We start from the raw sequence: 25059 nt of genomic DNA on the forward strand, positions 1-25059 counted from the left end.
GAGCCTGAATTTACTACACATTCGTACTGGTTCAACATTTACATATATATACTCAATTCTATGTGTTCATGTCTCACAAATCAGTAGTGACTTTTTAGTCTTGATAACTGACTGGGACCAGAGAAGCTATATTTTCTCTCCCTGAAAGTTAACTGGATCTCGAGGATACATTGAATATATATATAGATAATTTGCATTAAGGGATAAATAAAAAAAGCAGATGACTTTCCCATACGCATTTGCAGATTTCAAGTTACAGCTTTAAGACTGCGTTGAAAATTTGATGAACGACATATGTGAACGACATGGTCAACATGACCCTCTTGTGCTAATCAAACCTGCTTGTATCGTTATTGTTATCATTCATATCAAATGTTTGCCTATACACTACAGTTTGTCACTCGTTCAAATTTTATAATAGATTACATTTATTTTTGTAGTCGAAGAATTCTTAACTTCATTAAAATGAAAAATTGTTTTAGTAGTGTGGTTTTGCGTATATTTTCTCATATTTAAAACAAAATATGATCCAGTTAATTTTCAGTAATATTTCAGAACATTTAATATGTGTTCGATATTCTAATCATTTTGAGAAAAACAAAGAACTGCCACAAATTAAAGTGACGTTTTTATTGTTATCAATAATAATAATTCTGTAGAAGGTAAGTACAGTGTATCCCCTCAAACGTAGGCGTCAATAATATTTCGGTAAAAATACAATTTAAATGTCAGAATAGAGCAAAGGAGCACACTATAAAAGTATCTACAATGATCATGTTCCATTGAAAACATACAGGAAATACACAGTCAAGAACAAGCATACATTTAACTGTCGTATTAGCTTTAATTATTCTGTAGGAATTTTTCTCTGCTCTCTTTCTTCTCAACTATTGAAGAGTTTCTTAAAGACAAATAACTGTTAATATTTTGTTGAAATAAAATAAAGAAATTGCACTCATTCTGAATGTCTCGAAGAAATATGATCGTGTATTTTACTACTCGAAAGTTTGATCCACCAAATATATAATAGGAATTTGTATTAAGTGCTTATTGTTTTTGCTAATTCTAGATAAGATAATACATTAGTATTTTGTGCGTAGAATTGTTTCAGTTTTTTGGAAAAAGTAGGTAATTGTCTTGTAGAATCTCTGTTTACTCACTTTCTGTCGTGAGTAAATCAATTATTCACTAATGTCATGTTCCTAACTACAAAAACAACAAACAAAAATATAGGATACAGGTCTTAGTATTTGACAGCATTCCAATGTACAAAAAATACGAATATATTTGTCTTCCAAATGACAGATGGTACGATGGTGTGCGATATCGTGATGATCGACCAGTAGAAGTGGGGTAAATGTGGTTATCTTTATCTTTGTACACCACTCAGCCTGAAAACATACTATCGAAATTTAAGGCAAACATACAATCAGATGTACATGAAAATCTAAACTGTAAAAATGTGTTTTCTATTAGGTCCCGAATGAACCAAATGTAATAACATGAACTCATCTAATCTAGAATAGTTAAACAGCATATAAGATGGCCATTCTTGTCTCTCTCAGCTTCGTTGAATAACCACAAAATAAGAAAAAAACATGCAGTGTGTAAAACATAACATTCTTTCAAGATAAAATCAAAATAAAATGAAAACTAGCTAAAAAGAGGATAACGGCAATTTCCATTTGATAACGAAAGTATAGCATTGCATGTGTAAAAAACAGCATAAAATATATTAATATAGAATTAAATGCGTACTTGTGAATGTTACTTTCCTAAATGTAGCTACCGAGTATGGCATGAAGAATTCAAATGTTCTCATATAATGTTAAATGTATATCGGCCATTAAAGTTCTAGTAATACATGCATACTCAACAGTAATAATTATGAAGGAACTGTTCATGTCTAAAGATCCTTGAATATAAGGTACGTAACTGTGAACCTTATTTTCTATCAGAACATAAAGGAGACGTAATGTCTGGCCTGAGGAATCTCTCTAGAACTAAATGATAGTCTTGTTTAAATCACAGTCAAAAAGGAAACTGAAATCTGCCTTTAATATTCGAATACTGTTACAAGCCATCAGCAACAACTATTAAGAGACTGTAAGGGTGGGTGGAAGGGAATAAACAAATAACCAAATACTTGTTATGCTGTCAAATGTTCAACCTCGAGTGAAGAATATCAGTTAACAATCACTTATATACAGTGCACTGAAAACATGAGAAAATCGTGAATTGCAAGCAGAAAACGCATTAAAAACAACTACCGGGAACTGGAGACAAAAATAGTTAGCAGACGATGAAAAACGTGAATAACTCACTCTATGTCGTGAGTGAATCAATTATTCACTAATTTCTTGTTCCTAACTACAAAAACAACAAACAAAAATATGGGATACAGGTCTTAGTATTTGACAGCATTCCAATCAAGCTAAACAAGTGTAATAAATTCTAAAGATTCTTTTAGAAAAATCCAAAGTTTTCAGAACGCTAGCCAAAGTTAACGCAGCACAGCCTAATATTAATGTAACATAGACAAAGCATTCAAAAGACAGTCAACGCAATAATGCACGACTGAAATTTACAGCCCATGCTTTCTCAGCATAGCCAAAGCAAAATATCACTTTACAGCAAACGCTTTCACAGCACAACCAAATAGGGTCACTTTTTCGATACAGCGTACGCTTTAACAGCACTACAAAAGTAAAACGTTCATTTTTTTCCAAACACCCACCGCTTTCACAGCACAGCTGAAGTAAAATTGACACATAGCTTGATACTCAAAAAGTATACTTATCTTTCATTGCAGTTCTCACCAAGTTTGATATGAAGTTTGATATAAAAACTTGTTTGGCTAGTCAGCTCTTTTGCGTTATAACCAGTCAAAACAGTAAAACCTTTTACAGTACAGTAAAAACAAAACGGACATCCTTAGCAAATTGAGCTTAAACAGGTAACACTTAGCCGTACAAGCACAATGTAAAAAATCAGTGCATTCGCGTATCCTTTTAAATTAAGTTTGAAGCGACTCCCTATATTACAAATGTATACTTATCTATTCATTGTTGTTCTTAGCTCAACAGAAATAGATATCCACCAAACAAGGTAACACTGATCACTTCATCTTAAAAGAACATAATAAAACAATTAACGATTGATCTAGAAAAAAAATGTATATATCACAGCACAACTGAAGTAATTGAATATGTCAAAACTGAAAAGACAAAATCACTGTCGTTTTTCAAAAAACTTCATTTATCAAAATATAATAATCATTCATTAATGCAGTACCAAGTTCTGCAGCTAATTACTTCACAAAACAGAAATAAAACAGTCAACAAAATAATAAACGACAAAAATAAAAAAGCCAACACTTCCATAGGACAGCCGACGTAAGTTACAATACCTAACGTTTTCACAACACCAATAATAAGGAAGTCAACGCAATTATGCACGACTAGAAAAAAGCATCCAACACTTTCAAAATACGGCCAAAGTAAAAGTGTGATGACTAATGTTTTCACAACACACTGATTATAAGGCAGTCAACGCAATAATGCACGGTTAAAATAAACAGCCAACCAACGCTTACTCAGCACGGCCAAAGTAAAAGGTTCCTTTTTCATCAAGAAACACAAATGCTTTCCCAGCACGACCAAAGTAAAACGGTCACTTTTTCCGCATTATAGCCAAATACTTATCTTCCGTCGCAGTTCTCACATATTCTTAATTAAAACATCTAAACAGGATATCAATCAAACAATCCCTTCGTTAAGCTAATAACTACAGTTTGAAAACGTCTGAAATATTTGTCAGTCAAACAATGTTACGGTTATCACATCTAAAAGAATTAATGGATTAATGATTATATTTTGGTGTAAAAACCAAGGTAAAACGGACATTAGCCTCATATTCGAAAAATTACAAGAACATACCGTCACAGCACGGTCGTATTTTAAAAACAACTGAATATATCAAAACGTAAAAATCCTTCAATGAAAAGAACATTATATATTAGATATTTCATATTTTCATAGCAATGTTTCGTACATTGTAGTTTTTTGTTAGCCTAACAACTTCTAAAATACATATCATCCACCAACCAACGTTTTCCTAAACAAGACATCTGAAAACAACAATCAATGGATTCAAGATTGATCTGCATGTAAAACTCTCATAATATAACAAAAATAAAACGGTCAGTGGTCTCAAAGTACGGCTAAATGTAAAAACAAATGCATCACAGCACGGTTGTTCTTTAAAACAGCTCAATATACCAAATACATTATCTTTCACAGATGTACCTTTTTTTGTAGCTGAATTTTTCATACAACTGTAATAAGACAGTCAACACAATAATGCATGGCTTAATGGCAGGAAACGTACTAATGCACGAAATATAGCTCACATTTTCGAAGTACGGCCAAAGTAAAAGCAACATTGCTAACTCAGTAATAAATTGTTTCAAAAATCTAAAAAGTACTCTGAAATGACTAGTGGTACAAACTTATAGGCATACGATTTTTGCAAGATACTCTCATAAATAACCAAATATATTGTGCAGAAAGTATTTAACAGTTCCAACGCTTTCGGAATAATGCAGACATTTTACATTATTCTAGCATTTTTTCCAAAATCTAACTTATTTTCACCACTTCATCACTTTTCAGTGTCATATGCCAAACATGGCAGAAATTAACATACTGAAAATTTTCACCTACACTATGGCCGAGTAGCCTTAAAAACCAAATTTATCCAAACAAATACTTATCTTTTCATTGCAATTTTATTCTTGAAAACATATTCACCACGCGGTCTGCAATTAAGCAAATCAAAGCTTCTGTGCTAAACACAACATCACACGATTCAAAATCAACATAACTGACGTTTTGGTGACTTCATGTTACAACTGAAATATAAAAACAAATACTAAATTTTCATTATAGTTCTAACCAATTCTGAATGCTGAATTGCACATCATAAAACGATCTCTAAGTTAAGCTGATCATCTCTAATATTTTTTCTCAAAATTCCGTAACAAGAGAGTACTCTGAAGTGACTAGTGGCATAAGATTTTGCAAGATACTCTTAAACCCACCACGACCAAGTGACCTACTTTTTTCACCAACGAAATCTTCATGAAAATCATTCTTAAAATATAGTTATACTACAAGATTTTAAGTGGACATATTAGGCCTTTCCTGAATAAATGAGTTTTGACAACTTTATCTGCAAACTTATGCAGTAGCTCTCCTTTCAGCATAGTTTCAAAAATATATATGAATTATTATTTAAACTGTAGAAACAAAATGTGATCGAAATTTTACTAAATACACTGATATATGTACATATTGCTACCGAAGCTCAATTTGTAACTAGATACTTGTTATTTCACATTTTCTTCATGCAAAGCATGTATAATTACCATCATGGAAATACAAAAGAATACAGTTATTTTGTGGTGCCTCTTTAAAAATAACCAAATATAGTGTGCGGAAGGGACAAACCGTTTCAACGCTTTTGAAGTAATGCAGCCAATTTACATTATTCTTGCATTTTTTTTACAGTATCTATAATAACTTTATTTTCACCCACTTTGTCATTTTTTCAGTGTCATATATACATTCTATGCCAAACATGGTGGAAATAACATTGAAAATATTCACCTAAACTATGGTCAAGTAGCTTTAAAATCCAAATTTATCTAAACATATTCTTACTTTTCACTGCAATTCATTCTTGAAAACATATCCACCGCGTGGTCTACACTTAAGCAAGTCAAAGCTTCTGTGCTAATTACAACATCACACGATTCAAAATTAATCAGCATTTTTCTATTGTCATTTTCTCTGATTCTGCTAAAAGCTAATAGCATCATCTGAAAAAAGAATAATTAACATATCTAAAATTAAACCGAATTGTAAACGCTTTAAATACGACCAAGCTGTAACTACTGAATCATTTAGGCCCGATAAATTAAAATACGAATACGTATGCTTCGCTTCACTTCTACTTACTGATACAATATGCACATCTTTTATTTACTAGTTCATAAAACTCGTCCCAGAGGTATATACATGTAATATTTACTTTCCTTCAATAGCAGGTTTTTTCATCGTGAATTTATATTAAATAACAGTAACAAAAAATAACACATTAAGCAAGAAAACATCTGCAAAGTCATAGAGAAAAACAAACAAATGCATCTATATGTGTTATACAAACCTTGTGCACATGTACCATAAAACTAACTGAAAATATTAAAAAGAGATAACAGATTTTGATATGCACGTTTTCTTTATTTGAACATTCTGTCCAGACGGAGTAATTTGTTGCACCATTTGCACGAAAACTTCGTGACCCGACATTACTTAAACCTTCTCTGCAGTTATAAAAACCGAATCACAAAAGAATATGAAGTTCGTCACTTATAATTTTGCTATGAAGGTAACATATCCGCCGCTTAAAATATTCAAAATGTTTACAGATAACCTGTTTCAAATTTCTACATCCAACATTACCACTAATTCAAGTACACAATAGGTCGAAATTAAAACAAGATATTTTTTAAATCCGTATTAGCATATATCTCTTAGTGTTGATGAACCTTACCATGTCAATAATCTTTGTAAAGGATATTCTAGCCAATATCAAAATTTTAAGCAATATGAAATGTCTCATTTTGTGGAAACAGTATTTTGATAAATTCTAGGACATTCACGTTACACGTGTCAAAATTTCAAACTCAAAATATTCATTTTGACAAAACACTACGGAACATAGAAAAAAGTAATAAATCTTTCCGAAATTGCTACCTTTTTTGCTGGGTATTACATTGAGTGTTCTTTTCCAGATGCAAATAATGTCCAAAAACTGAATATTCGTCTCAGAAGGGTTTGCCAAGTTTTCTTACGAGAATAAACAAATAATCAAAATACTTGTTATGCTGTCAATATTCAACCTTGAGTGTAGAATGTCAGTTAACAGTCACATATATAGTGCACTGAAAACATGAGAAAATTGTGAATTGCAAGCAGAAAACGCGGTAAAATAACTATAGTTCGACCACGTTTCTTGAGCCGTGACTAATTTATGCAGGACAGTTGATTCGCCAAAAAAGGGTAGGAACGTATATGTATTACAAAGTAAAGCGGTATAAGTTATTGTTGAATCTAAGCAAATGCATGGCCCAATGGATATAACGTTGGCTTAAGAAACTTGCCTTTCGAGGTTCGAGCCTTGGAAAGTTCACTTTTTTATAATCGTTTGTTTCAATATACACTGCACGAGAAAAAAATTGTGCAGTTCAGTTTGTTAATGTGTTAGCTAGTCAAAAATACTTCACGTTTAGGATGGCGCATGTGAAATATATTATCACGGAGGGTTTGCAACAGTTTCATCTTCAGATTGGTTTCTGTGTATTGACCATGTACTGTCAGTTGAACAAAAATACTGGAAGTAAGATATTGCTATAATTGACGATCTTTCAGCACCTGTGAACATCGAGCTTAACTTGGAAACCGATACATCATCTAACTCAGAGATCATCTGAAGGGTCGTCAACAGAAACAGCAAGAAAAGTTAAATTATGTGGCATGAAATAAATTAAAATAAAACTAGCAAAATATATCAAAAATATACAACGAATGAAAATAAAGATAAGTCAAACATCATCAATAAAGTATATAAATTGTTTTTAAGAGTTTTCAAAGATTCTTTATTTAGATAAAATAAAAAAATATGGCCATAATCTGGGCTTGAACTCGCACCTCTGGGTTTTTAACTCTAACGCTCTACCAAATGCACCAGCGATATAATCAAGTTCATGGTAAATAAAACATACAAATCAACTTACTCTATAGAGATATTTCAGCCGGGTATGATCCAAATACCGATATAACCAAAATGAAAAAGTGTATCATTCCGTCACGGCTCAAACACGCGGTTGAAATATACCGGGAACTGGAAACTAAAATAGTTAGCAGACGTGAATAATTTAATGTATATTTTTGATGCAAATTTCCATTTATTCTTCAAAATGTATAAAATGAATGTACCTTTTTATGCTCATAAGGATATGCTTCAAGGTTGTGATAATGAATTAATTACTAATGTATTATACCGATGGGAGTGTCTTACATTTAAAGAGAGCGATAAAGCAACTCGTGAAAAAGATAATAGATCGATTTTAGCTCAACTAATCAAAGAATAAGGAAGGCTATTGTAATCGCCAGTGGTACTTTCTAAATTTTACAGTACCATCTTAAGGTGGAATGCGCCTAATTTGGAGTTATCGGGTTTCGTTTCGAAAATTTGATTAATATAAAATTCAGCATATTCCTCATAGACTGCTTATTCTACTTTTTTTATATTTCCGTAACTTTTTTCTCTGCAGAGCTTCAAAAACGACAATTGACGTCCATTTTTGACGAACCGCGATTTCATGTCCATCAGAAGATTTTTGTAAATCGTTCTGTTCATTCTAAAGAAATCGATTTGCTTTCTACTCATCACATTTTCATTTAAAAATGTCTTTAAAATGGTGTATAGTTTATGGAGATCATTTTAACGTTAAAGTCGATGTTTACGTTAAAGTGACGTCAGAGCGACAAATACGACGTTGAGTTTCGAATAAAAATTTTGCTTTAATCTTGTCTCATGTAAAACCCAATCGATAGAATTTGACAAAAAACTAATATAATGATGAAAATTTTATTTTCTGTCGATTTATGGAATAAAATTATGGGGTCACCGAATTCATTTTCGCGTAAAATTACATTACGCTACCCCTACCCCCAAATCACAATATAGCTTAGTTTACGTGTTTTTCTGATATACCTTTTTTCAAATCTTAGTATTTTACACTCTCATTCATCAGAAGCTCACTACAGACGTGAAACGAATCTTGGTACGTGAGAGAGGGTTTTCTTTTCAAAAGAGGTCTTTATAACTGTAAAACTGGCGACCGGTGCGAAATGGTTTCAATGCAAAATTTTTTACATACGCCAATGCGACAACTTTGCGTAAAATACTGATATGTTATTTTTTATAATCGCTTTAAATATATTTCTTTATAATAATGATTATTTTTTCATCTTTTTCTTATTCGAAATACCAATAAACAAGTTTTCCGTTGTAATACACTGCTAAAATGAAAAATAATATGCATATGCAATTGTATGCTATGTATACTAGTATATAGTTCGGAGTTTTCACACTTGAAACATAATTGTAAAATATCATAGTTCAATATTATACAAGTTCAAATATTTTAAAGTTTGTTATTTCAGACGTATGACCATTGACTTAGCCGCCCCGCCTCGGGAGTAAATGTTGTTTGAATCTTGTTTTTCTTTTTATTATTCCTAACACTCCCTAAGCACACACGCAAGCACGCACGCACGCACATCCCATAAGATGACCATAAGATTAGTTGCCGCGGTAAATTACCTGCTCTACGCAAATGTTCATATATATTGACGGCAGAATTCGGTTTTAAAAGTCAAAGTTTATTTTTCATTCTTTTGATATTTTATACCAGAGGCGCTATTTGAAATAAATCATAACTTCTATAATTTCCGTAATCATGATGTAAGAGATACTATCCCTAGGTTACATATACGCGTTAGCGTATCCTTATTAACTTTCGATGACTGTTGAAAATTGTTACATTCTGAATTTTGCTACCTAAGATGCTTATTAAAATGAAAGTAAAGTGAACCTTACACATATACACGTGCCCGTACAAATCCTAATATATCTCGTAAATACGAAAGCAGGGGTTGCAAGTTTGAGCCTCCAGTCCTCCGTACAAAGTTACGATTCTTGAGTCGCACATGTAGATAATGACAACATAGAATTACACATGTTTAACAATCAGCCACTGTTGAATTACAAAGAGTCTCAGTTACAACCGCTATTTTCTTTCTGTCTTTTACCCCACCCGTTGAGCTGAATAGAAGGAACGCAGACCTATGAATCGTGAGTTCGATCCCCGGGTAGGGCATGACGGCTTGATAAGAGCCACGTGTCCGAAATCATTCGTCCTCAAACTCTGATTTATGTGATGAAGTTGGAAGTTACTTGTTGAGAATACAGAATCCAGGAACACTGGCTAGGTTAGCTTCCCGCCGTAACATAGAAAACAGCGCTAAACCCGAAACAAACATTTTTTTTTTATTTCGTGGAATATTTAACAGTTTTAGCAGAATGTTTACTCATATTTTTGGTGTTTGATAGGTTTCTACTATTAGGAAAAAGAATTACATATGGAATATGTTTCTATTACGTGTCTATGAATACAAGGATAACCTTCCTCACACATATCTGGAGAGCTAAAACCTCTTTGCAAAGGATGGTGTTTCTGTTCTAGCCAAGTTACTAAATAAATTAACCTTTTCAGAGCAACAACCTCCGTATAACAAATATACTTTGTTTCCCCGCGGGTATTCATAGAGGATGCACTTTATTCGAAATCGGGGTGTCCGACTATTCTCCAAACAATCGGAATATTTCCCAAACGTAAAGTTTGTAGTAAAGTTCATTAAGTTAATAAAGTTTATTCAAACATGATGATGTAAGTTACCTTTAATAGGGCTTTTTAAATTTTCTAAGTTGTATTCTATTTGTTTGTCTCTATGCTATTACATGCAGAAAATTTCATTTCTTTATGTATCCAGGTTTACGCTCAGATAATACGTCTCGGAAATAGCGGCCTGTGATGGAATTCTGTACAGGTAATTGTTAAAATTAAAAGGTTGAGATAATTCAAATAAAAGATTTTAATTATATTCTGTCGTTTTCTTATTTATTTTTTGTAAATGTGCATCGATACAGGACTGTTCTTGTATTAACATTAACTTGCGAAATAAATCATTTCAATTTTAATGTTGAATGAAATCATTGCACAGTTGTAAAGAACTCAAAATGTGTTTGTCTTTATCCCAAAACATCAAAAAATCCACTGAATTACGCATTTTTTATTTTCTGGGATTGTGGTAAAGTAATGTAATTCAGGACAACGGTAATGCGGTGTCGATTTTGCCGCAATATATTCTAAACATTAAAATCTGAGTTCTACTCTGAAACGATTTCGCCGAAGATAGCAGAGTTTTAAAGAGTATTATGATTTAATTGTACTAAGAAAAATAAAATAGTAGATTTATGGAAGAAAATACGAGATACTGGAAAAAATACTCAATTGCGCTATCTTGTGATTTGGGGGTAGGGATAGCATAATGTAATTTTACGCGAAAATAAAATCGGTGACCCCATAATTTTATTCCTTCAATCCATAGAAAATAAAATTTTCATCATTATGTTAGTTTTTTGTCAAATTCTATCGATTGGGTTTTACATGAGACAAGATTAAAGCAAACTTTTTATTCGAAACTCAACGTCATATTTGTCGCTCTGACGTCACTTTAACGCAAATATCGACTTTAACGTTAAAATGATCTCCATAAATCATACACCATTTTAAAGACATTTTAAATGAAAATGTGATGAGTAGAAAGCAAATCGATCTCTTTAGAATGAACAGAACGATTTACAAAAATCGTCTGATGGACGTGAAATCGCGGTTCGTCAAAAATGGACGCCAATTGTCGTTTTTGAAGCTCTGCAGAAAAAAAAGTTACAGAAATATCAAAAAAGTAAAATAAGCAGTCTATGAGGAATATGCTGAATTTTATATTAATCAAAATTTCGAAACGAAACCCAATAACTCCAAATTAGGCGCATTCCATCTTAACCTAACTACTGCCCTTATAGCCGTCATACATCACATAGGGATGAATCTTTATAAGGCAGGTATATTTTGGCATAGGGTCAGGTATCTCAAAGTTAATGTCACTGGAGTCGGTTTTGTAACAGTGTTAGCGTTTAAATGTCACACTTTTCTATTTCGCTGTAACTTATATCACAAAATATTACCGTTACCCGTCTCAAATCGACTTTTATTCCTTCCTGTTAAAGCCATCTCCTCTGTTTGTTTCATTTCTCATAGATGCATTTCCTCATGCACCCTCTTTTTATATTTTCGCACACTAACTGATAAGTCTCATACTTTTTATCTTTATCATCATACTCGCATTCTCATCGGCATCCCTGATACACACAATTGCAGTTGTTTATGCATAATTCAAATTACTCCGACCCCATCTCCATACACACATTTTTTCTAACGGATTCACTTTTTTCTATCAGTTTCCCTTCTCTATCGGTAAATATTTTTGAATAGTCAGGCGCTCTGTCGTTCCTAAAGCTCTTGTTGTTATAATCAACGACTTCTCTATTACTTCTCTATTACTTCTTACACAAAAGGCACAAGCATCCACAAACCTATTAATGCATTCGACGGATTATGAGGTAAGCAACGATGGCAAGACCAGAATCTCCGAAGAGTTAACAGAACTTTCAGCTGATAATACATCAAACCAGCAAAAGGAAGTTGCTGACGACCTGCAAAAGGTAAGTATAAGACAACTATTTCTATCCGCCCGATCTGGATTATATGATGACCTCTCCTGACTTTGATATCAGTGGATGAAAGCTCAATGTCACAGTGACTGTTAAGTACAAACAAACACCTCATTGTCTTGAGAAACCTGTCACCTAATATTATCAAACATGGCAGACATTGCACATGCGCAATGCATTATTTCTAATAATTTGGAAATATGTGGGTCAAATGTCAAAATCACATTGACTGTTAACATAAAAAATTGAGCCTGCATTGAAAAACAATATTTACACGGTCTTATACAAGTATTGCTCATGGACAGTGAGCGACTCCTATTAATCTTAAGGTCAGTTGGTCAAACTTAAGAATGACTGCTAGTACGTTGACACGTTTCTGCTCAATGCCCATTGACAGATGATCTTCTAATTTGTCAAGCACATTACCTATTAGCATTAGATGTCCCTACTAATTTTGTGGTCAGTGAGTCTTAGGTTACGATGACAGGGACCCTCTTCATTTTTAGGTTTCTTAATCAAAAAGCATGGTTTAGTTTGTCAGAGGTCAAGGTAACACTGATTGTCAGTACAAAAGCCGTTTCTCAACGATTTGACCAGTGACCCTCCAATTTTGCATGCGCATTTACAGTTGGCAGTATATGATCCCTATTGATTTTTAGATCATAGGCCAATATCATAGTGACTTTTAATACAAACGAAAACCTTTTCCGCTCAATATTTCGAAACAACTTGATTTCTGATATTCAAACTTTGAATGCACATTCACAAGGGCAGTAAATGACCCCAGTCAATGTGTCTAAGAATAGAGGGATCATGATATTTAGTAGGTTTCTAAGATTAAGGTTTCTTTCACGCGAAGTGATCAGATGAATTATTACTCTGATTGTACTGGTCATGCATATTGCTACCGGATAATTATGCTCTTAATATTGCTTATCATTATTAATTTAATTATTCCCATGCGGATTGGTTACAGTTTTTAATAAGTATGCAATTGTATTTTTAGTACCATATGTAATGCTCAATTTTTCTAAATGTAAACAAATACCGCAATAAATAAAACATATATAGTATTTTAAATTTTATGATAATTTATAGCTCTATTGCTTTGATGTAGTTGGGGAACAAAACTGGTCTCTTGAATACAATATGAACCAGCATCTTCAAAAATCATTAGAAACAGATAAAAAACAGGCCACCATATTGTCCTTTTCAGAAGAATGCTATGAAGACTTTGTGAATAGTACTAAACACATTTTTGTTTTTCTCAGAATGATCAAGTGTCGAGTCACATAAACCCCTCGTTGAAATAATTACGAATGAAGCTTTCGATTTTCTAGGTAAATGCTCTGTAGAGACGGTTCGGCGGTTATGTCTTTAATAGCCAGTAACATAATATAAATACAACAATGAAGATTGTTCGCTTGCTCATAGTTTGAATAAATCCATTTACTCAGTGCAATTTTTTACCTAATATTTCGGCTATATCGCATTGCCTTCAGCTGACTGCACTGAGTTCTAGTCAGTGGATATCACGTGACTTTAAGTCAGAAAACGAGGAGGATGGTAAGATTCCACTTCTGAACACTTGTGTTTATGTCAATGATGACAGTTCCACAAAAGTCAAGGTGTATAGAAAGACCACTCACACAGACTAGTACCTCAGTTTGACTCTAACGACGATCTAGAATATAAGGAATCTATTGTGAGAACTCTGTTCCATCGGGCAGAAAAACTAGTCACAGACGATTCGGACAAGAAAGCATGAAAAGGACATGTCAAATATGCTTCTCGGGCCAACGGCTATCCAGAGCGGATGTTTGATGTTCCCAATAAAAAGAAAGACAATAAAACAGAACCACGATCAGACCAAAAAAAAGGACCAAATATCTGCATCCCTTACATTCGAGGAATATCAGAAGCCTTACACAGTATTTTTTAAGAAACATGGTGTTAATATGTACCATCGGCCATTCTATTCCATTCACTCGCAGGTCACACAATTGAAAGATAAGACAGACAAGATGAACAAATGTGAGGTCGTTTATCAAGTGAAATGTTAACAATGCAAAAATGACTATGAAGATGAAACTGGAAGATTTTTAGAAACAAGAATGAAAGAACATGTGTTTCGATCTAACTCGGCACTACATGAACACTGTGAACAAACTTAACACCGTATTGACCCCAAAAACACAAGTCTTGACGTCAGAGACATACATCTAAAACTGCGAGTGAAAGTTGCCATACTCCTCAAGCAGCGGCGACCATCACTCAACCAGGACGAAAGGTTTGATCTTCCAGCGGTGTACAGTCATCTCTTGTTGTCACGTGTCGACATAAATTCACGTGACAGCCACTGACCAGAACACAGTGCAGTCAGCTCATGAAGGCTATGCGATATATCCGAATTATCCATGTAAAAACCCATTTGCTCTGAGTAAATGGATTCATTCAAAATATGATACAGATATTTTAGGTATTTCAAGTTTAATTGTAGGATTACATATGTCTGCAACAAAAATAAAGTCTCATAAAATTATTATGTGAACGGAGTAATTGATTTGCGAAATTATTTTCATTTACCAAGTATCTTGAACAGAACTTCAAATAAAGTGCAGTTTATATTTGTTCATTAAACGTATTTAAATTTTCAGCTAAAAGACACTAACCTGTTTGAAACAGAAGAAACGACAGAATATAAAGATTTAGTTAGTAAGGTGCTACGCATTAAACAGCAAGCCTTGAAGCTGGATATTTCAGTGAATCAAAACTTAACAGAAGAGAGTAAAACACAGAGTGAAGACTTGGTGCGAATGCTGAACGAGACGACAGCTGAGACAGCTGTTTTGGACGTGAGTAAATGAAATGATAAATATATGAAGTGTAACAAAGGCCAGGTGACTATAAAATCATTAATGAATGGTATGGTATCAAAATTATTTTATCACATTTCTGTGTAAATGGAGCGTTATGACCGGTCCAGTTGCTAATTCAGAAAAGAAAATTAGGTTCAAATATATTATTCTCGTCAAACATAATCGTCTCCATTTTATAGAGAAACAATGTAAAAATGTCTTTATACATATGGTTGTATTTTAAAGTGCAAGTAGCAGACCCTTTACTCTTTCAATCATTTTCCCTTGTTTTAATTGGTTTTAACTTTTCTATACTCAGCGTCACTGAAATGTTATCACCCTAATGGCCATTGTATTTTAAAAATCGTATTGGACTGTGTTAAATGCATAACGTGACTACATTTTTGACGCAGCTGAGACGTCACTGGTGTTAAGATTTGTCAAATTCAATTAACTCCATTTGAGGCACGGGCTGCACGTGCAAAATGACTTTTTCCAGCAATGTCGACATGTACGAATTTTCTATCGCAAGTCATTTATCGCACTTGAAAGTTAGTCGATAGACTAAAAGGAATACGTCCAAAAAAAACCCAGAATATCCTTGCTAAGAATGCCACGTTTAAGGCACGATAAACACCATCAGGCCATTAGCATGGTTGACGCCGAACTTTCATGTCGCGAAATTGCACGTCATATGTGCTGTTCTCACCTGAAAGTCATGAAATGGGTTAGGAGACATGATCAGACAGGGTCTATGAGTAATACAGCGCGCACAGGCCATGAAAAAGTGACGTCGATATTATATAAAATAGTAAAGAGGTATATATTAGGTGGTAACTTTTCAGTGACGCTGAGTATATATTAGATGCTCTTAAAGAACAAACATAGTGTCCTGGTAGATTGATAGGTCTAGTATTCATATCATACGTTTACTCTGGAATCTCTTTTTCCTGTCCCGACACGTCCTATTCCGTCCAGGCACGCTCTGTACCGTTCCATTAAGAGATCTAGAACAGCTTTCTTGTTGAAAATGACAATATACTAGAAGGATCATAGGATAAGTTTACATACCACCTCCCATAACCCTGACTCTTCTTTTGACAAAATTTTCTCCCCTTTTTCGCTCTGAAAGTTTCCCAAAATTCATGCTTTTGATAGAATTTTCGCACAAATGTGAGATGTGTTAGGTTGCACACTAAGTTCCATAGCCCTGACTGAAATTAAAAAAATGCTTCTTTGAACATCTTTAAAACAAATGGAAATGTTGTATTGTAACTTGAAAACAGACAAACCTTTAAAGTCATATAATCAGTTTATATATTATCTTTCATAATTCTGCCTTTCATTTTGACAAAATTATTCGCATTCTCAATTAGAAAATAGTGAAAAAGTTGTTGGTTTGTTAAAAATAATTCTGAACCGTTCAAAGTATTACAATAAACTTCAAAACAGGTTGTAAGCCTCATGAGGCAAGTTCATGTGCAAGGTTTTATCATTTTTACATTAATTTTGACATATTCATTTCCATTTCTGCGCATTAAAAATCAGTGTGGGGAAGCACGTGACTTACACAGGCAGATTACACGGGAAAATGGCCGATAATTTCCCCGATTCGTCAGGAAAATCAAGGTATTTCTATAGACAAACATTTGTTTTAGATGTTATAATATATCCTGTCACATGTCCCTTACCTTCCGATTTCCTCCGGTGCCATACTTTGTTCCCTTTACCTGTATTTTCGAGAACATTTGGGAAGTTTGAATACATTCGCAGTTTCTGGGGTGACGGTATCCACAAACCGACACAGTTTTGTACAAAAAAATACAAATTACTGAAAAGTTAATCAAGTATCTAGTTTATCATAAACGAACTGGCTAAAAACAAAGCTGCTAAAAAGAGAATGTCGAATCCATGAAATGGCGCTGCACACGTACACAATCTTTAAAGGCGCTGTGCACGTACAGGAACAACTATTCTATTTTATACTGTAGAAATACTTATGTTGCGACAAGGCTTCTATATTTAAATGTGTTTATAGTACATATCTATAATAAACAGATGTGTAAATATTACTTTAAGAAGTTCTTTTGCTGCGACTGTGTACTTCATTTTATGTTTAATGTTTTGGTACACTTTACGGAATGTCATTCGTATAAATGATAAAGTGGTTTTAGATCTTTTTGTAAGTACTAATTCTATAAATTGTATTCGTATTTCTATACATGCAAGATATAATAAGCTTTGATCTGAGAAAAGTGAACACCGTTGAAGTTTGTTTACGTGACCGGCACTGAAACAGACTCTATTTGTCCGGATATTTTAATTCTGGACGTTCAAGAAAGAACACACAAATGAAAATAAAAAGAAAACATTTTTACAATGTTTATAGGTTGACTGCATTTTACCCCATTTTATTACATAAACGCGGTATTTAGAGTAATATCAACGGTTACACTTGATGATGCTACAAATCAAATAACATACTGTTATATGATGCCTCGGAGACACTGACGAAGCTTTCTTTAGACTACAAGTTTTCTTCAAATATGAGTAAAAAAACGAAAAGGCCAAAAACGCAATAAAAATACGAGGTTGTAGGGGATGATGGGTGTTACATAATATTTCCTAGTTTCTTAAATTTATATGAAACTTTTATTTACATATTTTCAGAATGTTTGGTGATAAACAGCGAAAATCGATGCATGAAAAATGGCTGTCCGGGTAGTGACTTAATTAATCTATCACAAAAGACAAAGTATACTGTGCTAAATGCGTTTTGTTTTGGCGCATTGGTAGCAGTGACAAAGCCTTCATATTTGAGCTACCAGTGACAGATTCGGAGAATGTTTTCCTGGCTCAAAAAAAAGCACGTTATAAAGAATCCTGTCACCACGATGTGTCGGCCCTACAGGGAAATTATACGATATATCAAGACAGGAAAAACTAATTGAAAAAATGCATCTCCTTACATTCAAAATAAGATACTAGGAATTTGCTCTAATCAAATAAGAGAAAAATTGTAAGCGGACTGTATAAATGTTCCTTTCTTTTCCTTCATTGCTGATGATTAGCGTTTAACGAAGAACTGGCAAGGAACGCAGTTTCAAAAGACGAAATGGGGCAACGCACTAAAACGTAAACCCTTCTGAGACTCGGTGGTCAAGTCGAGCCGATGCTCTCTGCACAAAAAATATCACGCTTCCAGTGAGAATCCATGCTCTGGAAACACTGCTGAAGATGGAGATGTGAAGTAAGGACATTATCATGCTGCAGTTCTAAAATTTGACTTTATCATTTCTCTTGTTTCTGAAAATGTGTTGAGTATCATCGTAGCGCTGACGAACCTTTTGCAGGAGGAAGATATAGAGGATATTTGTTTGTTTTGAGTGAATATGGAATATATCTCACTGAGAAGTGAGAAAATTTCAAATATTTTCACGAGCGCGTGAAATTTCAAATATTTTCACGAGGTGAGATATATTCAATATTCACGAAAAACAAACAAATGTTCTTTTTATTTTATGCTCAATTACGTTGTGATGTGCATTTTGCAACATTTTTAATCTCAGCGCGGGAAACAGACGCGCGCAAACAGACATGATGTCAGACGTGTTGTGACGTAAGAAAGACGCACACAACATAAAGTTCCACTTTGTTTTATGTTTCGCTGCATAACTTTATGAAATTCCCATTAGGTAAAATAATTTAAATCGATAAATATACTATAAGGAAAAAAGTGCGACAACAATTTTCATCCTGTTTTGAGTAAATAATTTAAAATTCATACACTGTGTTTGAGGGGGCGGAGGTACATCTCTCACAGTGTGAAAATATAGATTTCATATTTTCACAGTGTGAGTGATGAGATATAAAAAAATTTAACTGATAGAATACAGTATTTCATTAGTTAGCATAAAATAAATGGACTTAATAAATGCCGTTACAAAGTTCTCTCGAATAAGCAGAATGACTCTGCAGTGTGGCTTTCCCGATACGAAAAGGCCATGCGTATGATCTGCGACTTCGGCACTAAAACATCTAATTAAAACCAAAGCGTGTCGGAAGGCAAATGCATAGAGACAACCATGATGCAGAATATGTCTTGGATTACTGGCAGTTTGCGGTATACAGTGTATTTGTCTATTTCGTCTAGAAATGGCAAAAAAATCTGTAAAAAGATCCTTTGGAAGCGAATAATGCAACCAAGAGGATAATAGCAGACTCGGTTTGATTGAGTCTGTTCATGAGAGGTAATGAAATGTAAAACACCTCTCACTCCCCTAGAATATCTAAAACAAATGTTTATCAATAGAAATACCTGCATTTTCCTGACGAGTCGGAGAAATTATCCGCCATTTTTCCGTGTAATCTGCCTTTGTAAGTCACGTGTTTCCCCGCACTAAAAATGTAAGTGACATTTCCTTTAATGAAGCATACGAATCTTCACAAAATGTACAATCATAAGGCAATAATAGTAGTAAAGTAATTGTTTGTGCGAAAACAGTATAACCTCATTTGACCTTTTGACCCTTGGTCCGAACCGACCAATGTCGGCCAATTTAAAATCCACAGGTTTAAACCCAATTAAAAGTTTTTAAAGTTAAATTTAAATACATTTGATATAGATGAGTTTACAGAATAAAATATATTGTTTGAAAGAAAGAAAATTTACTGATAATATAAATCCTCACTATGTTACAGCAAAAAATGGGAGGCTAATGATAAAAGCAAAATGTAAATCTTGCGGAAAAACGAAATCAAAATTCGTTAAAAACAAAACTGGAGGTAAATTAGATATCCATAAAGCAATGTTACCTTTATTACCTAAGAAAGGTTTAACACTTCCAGGATATAATTATTGTGGGCCAGGAAATCCCCTAGATAATGGACCCCCTGTCAATGAACTGGATGCAGTATGTATGGACCATGATTTTTGCTATGACAGTGATGTAAAAAAGGGTACATGTGATAAACAAATGCTTTCCAATTTAAATAAAACTAAATCAAAAACATTTGGAGAAAAGATTGCAAAACATTTAGTTGTAAAACCAGCTATCAAAACGAAATACAAACTTGGGTTGGGACAAAAATCAAAAAACGGGAAAAGGGGGTAGAGTATACCCCCGGAATCACTGCAGAGCCGGTAACTCTGAGCTACCGCTGGAGCGATGAATTAGCAGAAGAATTACACAAACCAATTAAAAGAAAATTTAGGAAACGAAGAGTGATAGTTAATGATATTGATGATACTTGGTCAGCTGATTTAGTTGACATGCAAGCTTTTTCAAAATATAATAAAGGAGTAAAGTACTTGTTAACCGTTATTGATATATTTAGTAAATATGCTTGGGTTATTCCATTAAAGAATAAAACTGGAGAATCTGTTACTGAAGCATTTGAAAAAATAATTTTTGGAGCTTCAGCTCCTGATGAGCTTCATGCTCGGCCAAAAGATAGAATTCAGGGACAAAAGTCCCCGAAGACTGCAAGGATTCCACAAAATTTATGGGTAGATGAAGGAAAAGAATTTTATAATAAAAAGTTTGAATCATTTTTGAATAAAAATAAGATTAATATGTACCATACATTTAATGAAGGAAAGGCTGTAGTAATAGAAAGATTTAATAGAAGTTTAAAAAGAATAATGTGGAAATATTTTACAGCAAAAAATACTTATACTTATTTAGATAATTTGCAGGATATGGTTGATAAATATAACAAAACAAAACATTCTAGTATAAAAATGACACCAACCGAAGCTAGTAAAAACTTAAATAAAGGTACTGTTTACTTTAATTTATATGGTGATTTAAAGATACCAAAGAGCAAAGCAAAATTTAAAATTGGTGATCGAGTTCGCTTAAGCAAAACTTAAAAGACATTTTGAAAAAGGATATACACCAAACTGGACAGAGGAATATATTATAATTTATAAAATTAATAATACAAATCCCAGAACATACACTATTAAAGATTTAAATGATGAAATAATTCAAGGTTCATTTTATGAACAAGAACTTTTACCTACTACACAAGAAGTTTTTAGAATAGAAAAAGTTATTAGACGAGATATAAGAAAAAACAAGCTTTAGTAAAATGGAAAGGTTATAGTGAAAAATTTAATAGTTGGGTACCATTTAGCGATCTTGAACAAATTTAATTTAGAAATAAAAAGTTTAATTATATAAATGAGCAATAAAAATTAATTTCTAATAATAATGGAATAGAAACAATAGATCAATTAATTATTCACTTAACTAAACTAGCTGCTGCTTACAGAAAAAGTTATAAATTTTGTGGGAGAGTAAGTACTGGATTATATATTACAGCAGGTGTCTTTGGTTGTTCAGCTGCATTAGCACTTGTTCCACTATTCCTATATTTGTAGCAGTTGCTGGCGCTGTTCCATCAGTAATTACCATATTTACTAACAGACTAAAACTTGACGACAAGAAATTTATTTTAAAATCACATCATCATAAAATAAAACAACTTATAACAAAAGCACGGATTGGAAAAGTAAATGAAGATGATCCAAATAAAGTTATTCAGGATATTTTTACAATACTATTAGAAATGCAGAAAGAAAAAAATTATTCAACACCTCTTGAAATGCACATGAAGGAATTTAAACTTAACGGATATAAAAGTAAAAAAGAAGAAGAGTTGTATTAACTTTAACTTTAATTAAAGATTTTTTCTATAAGTATTTTATATAAATGAGAAAAATTATATCAGTTGAAGGTAATATTGCATCAGGAAAAAGTACGTTTTTAGATATTATTAAAGAATATAATCCTAATTTTAATATAATTCCAGAACCAATTCACGAATGGCAAAATGTTATGGATCCACATGCAACGAAGGTTCCAGCTTCGCAAATTATAATTCATATAACCTTTTTGAACTTGCTGCTCAAGAACCTTCCAAATATTTATTTCCTTTTCAGCTAACAACTTTAAATAGTCATATAAAAATGTTATCTTCTGCTAAACAGTTTGATGGTGTTTCTGTACTTGAACGTTGTTATTTAACTAACAGTAACGTTTTTACAAAACAACATCACGACAATGGTGTTATAAATGACCCCGAGTGGGCAGTATACAATCTTTTCTTAACTGATCATATTATAAAACCATATGGAAAAAAACCCAATTGATGGATTTGTTTATGTTAAAACCGACCAGAAATATGTTTTAAAAGACTTCAAAAAGAAACAGAACGGAAGAAAACAAAGTTGGTTTAGATTATTTAGAAAAACTACACAAATTACACGAAGAATGGTTAACAGAATGTTTCAAGAAGGTATTAAAATTTTAACAGTTGATAACAATTTAGAAAAAAATGACTTTAAAATCTTATTCAAAAGTATAGTAATATAAACAAATTTCTCAAATCTATAATTTCATTGGGTGCGTTTTTAAAGATTTTTTTCGTAATTTTATAGTGGTTAATAGAAAGGTAGATAGAATGTTATCCCAAAATTATTAGCATTTTTAGGGAAATAATGAACCCAGATGAAAATTCATAAAGAAAGTTTTAAAAAAAGAAATGTTATTAAATCAAAATTGATCAAATAGTTAGGATGAATTTTAAAAAATCATGTATTGAAAAATTAAAAAAATGTTATAGATCCTTATCTTCGTAAAAGAATTTATTTGAAGGGGATTTGGGGTTTTGTCTTTTAAACTGAAGAAAAATGCCGAAGGTTAGTGATTGCCCCAGACCAAATAATTATCGAAAAAAAAAAATCCTAAAAAGTTATTGAAACCGTTGTGTAAAATGAAGAAAAAAATATAAAAGCATTACAAAGATCTAAAGAATTTGGTATTAAATGGGTTTTAAAAAAAAAGTGCTGTGAAGGGACAAGAGTAAAAATGTGGAATATCAAAATTTAAAAGGGAAAAAGATTAAATTTAAATATTTTATTTCTTTTAAAGAAAATTTAAACTTTATTTATTTTTTTTTTTTTTTTAATTTATTTTTTTTAATCCTTTTTTGCTTGAGATTTTTTTCTAATTAAAATATTAGTGGAAATCGGAGACTACAAAACAATATTAAAAGAAATTTGAAATTAAAATTAATATAGACAAGATCCAAAGAATCAATTATATTTAACTTAAACGACTCTTATGAAATACTTAAATTAAAATTAAAATTTTAAAAGGTATAAAAATAAAGTTTTTTAAAAAAAATCTTTTGCAAAAAGGAAAAAATGATACAATATTAAAATTATTTCAATAAAAGGCTTTAGAAATTATTAAACAAACGAAATAAAAAAAAATTTACTCAAGCTTTTGTGAAAAAAAAATAGAATTGGAAAGGGGATTTTGAAGGAGGGGGGATAGAGTCGTTGATGTCTTTATAAATAGATATAAGTATAGTCCATTGGTGTTTTAAGTTATTTGAATTACCAAAAAAAACTAAAATTAATGAAAGGATTAATAAATATAAAGAACGTGATAATAAATGTTTTAGTGGTTTCATTTGCTTATAAATTCCTGTTAAAAAAAAACCTATGAGTTTCGAAATAAAAAAATTATAAACGTCTTGATTATACTGGAATTAAATTTCCCTGTTACTTTAAAATAAATATCTAAAATAGAAGTTTAAATGAATATCTTTTAAATATTTGGATATGAAGAACTACGGGAATTTATCTTTGTACTATCAAAATATCATTACAAAGAACATGTGACATGTTGTAATTAAAATGATAAAATAAATGAAAAAATAAATGAAAAAAATAATGATGATGACTGTAAAACCCTCAAGAACGTAGCCCAAAATTATGTTTGGAAAAAAAGACTTTAAAGATTAATGAAAAACAAAAAAAAAAATACAAACAGAAACTTTTTTGTAAAGTTGCTTACAAAATTTTACTAAGAAAAAATTTAAATGAACATATCCAAATTTTTTAGTTTTAATGGTACCAAGGGGTAAAAATGCCAAAAGGGGGAAAGTAAGTAAAATTTTAAAAAAATTTTATAAAGGGTTAGCAGTACCTTTTTAATTTATTGATTTTGAATAAATAAAAAAAAATTTTTAAACGCTTTCCCATAACTAAATTTTTTTACTGAACCATATCAAAATCAATAGTTTGGGGTTTTCGGTATAAAGTTGTTTTGTTTGACGATAATTACTAAACCAACCCGATTATAGGGCCCAAATTGCATTTTTAAAAGTTTTTTAAAAAAAAATGTTGAGGAAGAGGAATTTTGTAAAAAAAATTTATTTAAAGAAATTTTAACAAAGATTTGGAATGTCTAAAAAGAGAAAGTGAATTTAAAAAAAAAAAATTTTTGTATTTTGTGAAAAAAATTATAAAAAGATTCAATCAAAGTAAGAGACCCTGTATATAAGGAAAATTCAGGGAAAGTGCTCATCGAATGTAATTTTAATTTTAAACTAAACTTTTAAAATTCCTGTTTTTTTTTCATAATTTAAGAGGTTATGACGGCTTTTTTATTATGCAACAAAATAGGGAAATTCAAAAAAAAAATTTAATGTTATTCTAACAATTGGAAAGATATATGGATTTTGATTTTGATTGGTCTTTATTGTTTCTTTTCAATTTTGTTCAATCTTTGGGGAAAACCCTAGTAAAAATATTCAGAATTTAAATTTTTCTCAAAAATTTTGAATACATTGCGAAGCGGGAAACCTTGGTTACACTAGAATTATTAAAAAAAAAGGTGTTTATCCATTGTTCTGGTTC

The 25059-nt window shown here is 32.1% G+C and overlaps 1 protein-coding gene across 4 annotated transcripts in view; it reads left to right on the forward strand.

The window, feature by feature from the left end:
• LOC128553042 (paramyosin-like) overlaps positions 1-25059 on the forward strand; it is a 64413-nt gene that overhangs the window by 21929 nt on the left and 17425 nt on the right. For 2 of the 4 annotated variants that reach the window (XM_053534149.1, XM_053534151.1), the window contains exons 6-7: positions 12328-12474; positions 15141-15338. In XM_053534149.1, the coding sequence (XP_053390124.1) occupies positions 12328-12474; positions 15141-15338 (345 nt within the window). Of the gene's footprint in view, positions 1-12327; positions 12475-15140; positions 15339-18011; positions 18592-25059 lie in introns of all 4 variants that reach the window. The other 2 variants (XR_008369235.1, XM_053534150.1) reach the window with 2 other exon arrangements.

This window comes from Mercenaria mercenaria, unplaced genomic scaffold (genome assembly GCF_021730395.1).
Source record: "Mercenaria mercenaria strain notata unplaced genomic scaffold, MADL_Memer_1 contig_3417, whole genome shotgun sequence".
In the NCBI taxonomy this organism is placed as follows: Eukaryota; Metazoa; Mollusca; class Bivalvia; order Venerida; family Veneridae; genus Mercenaria; species Mercenaria mercenaria.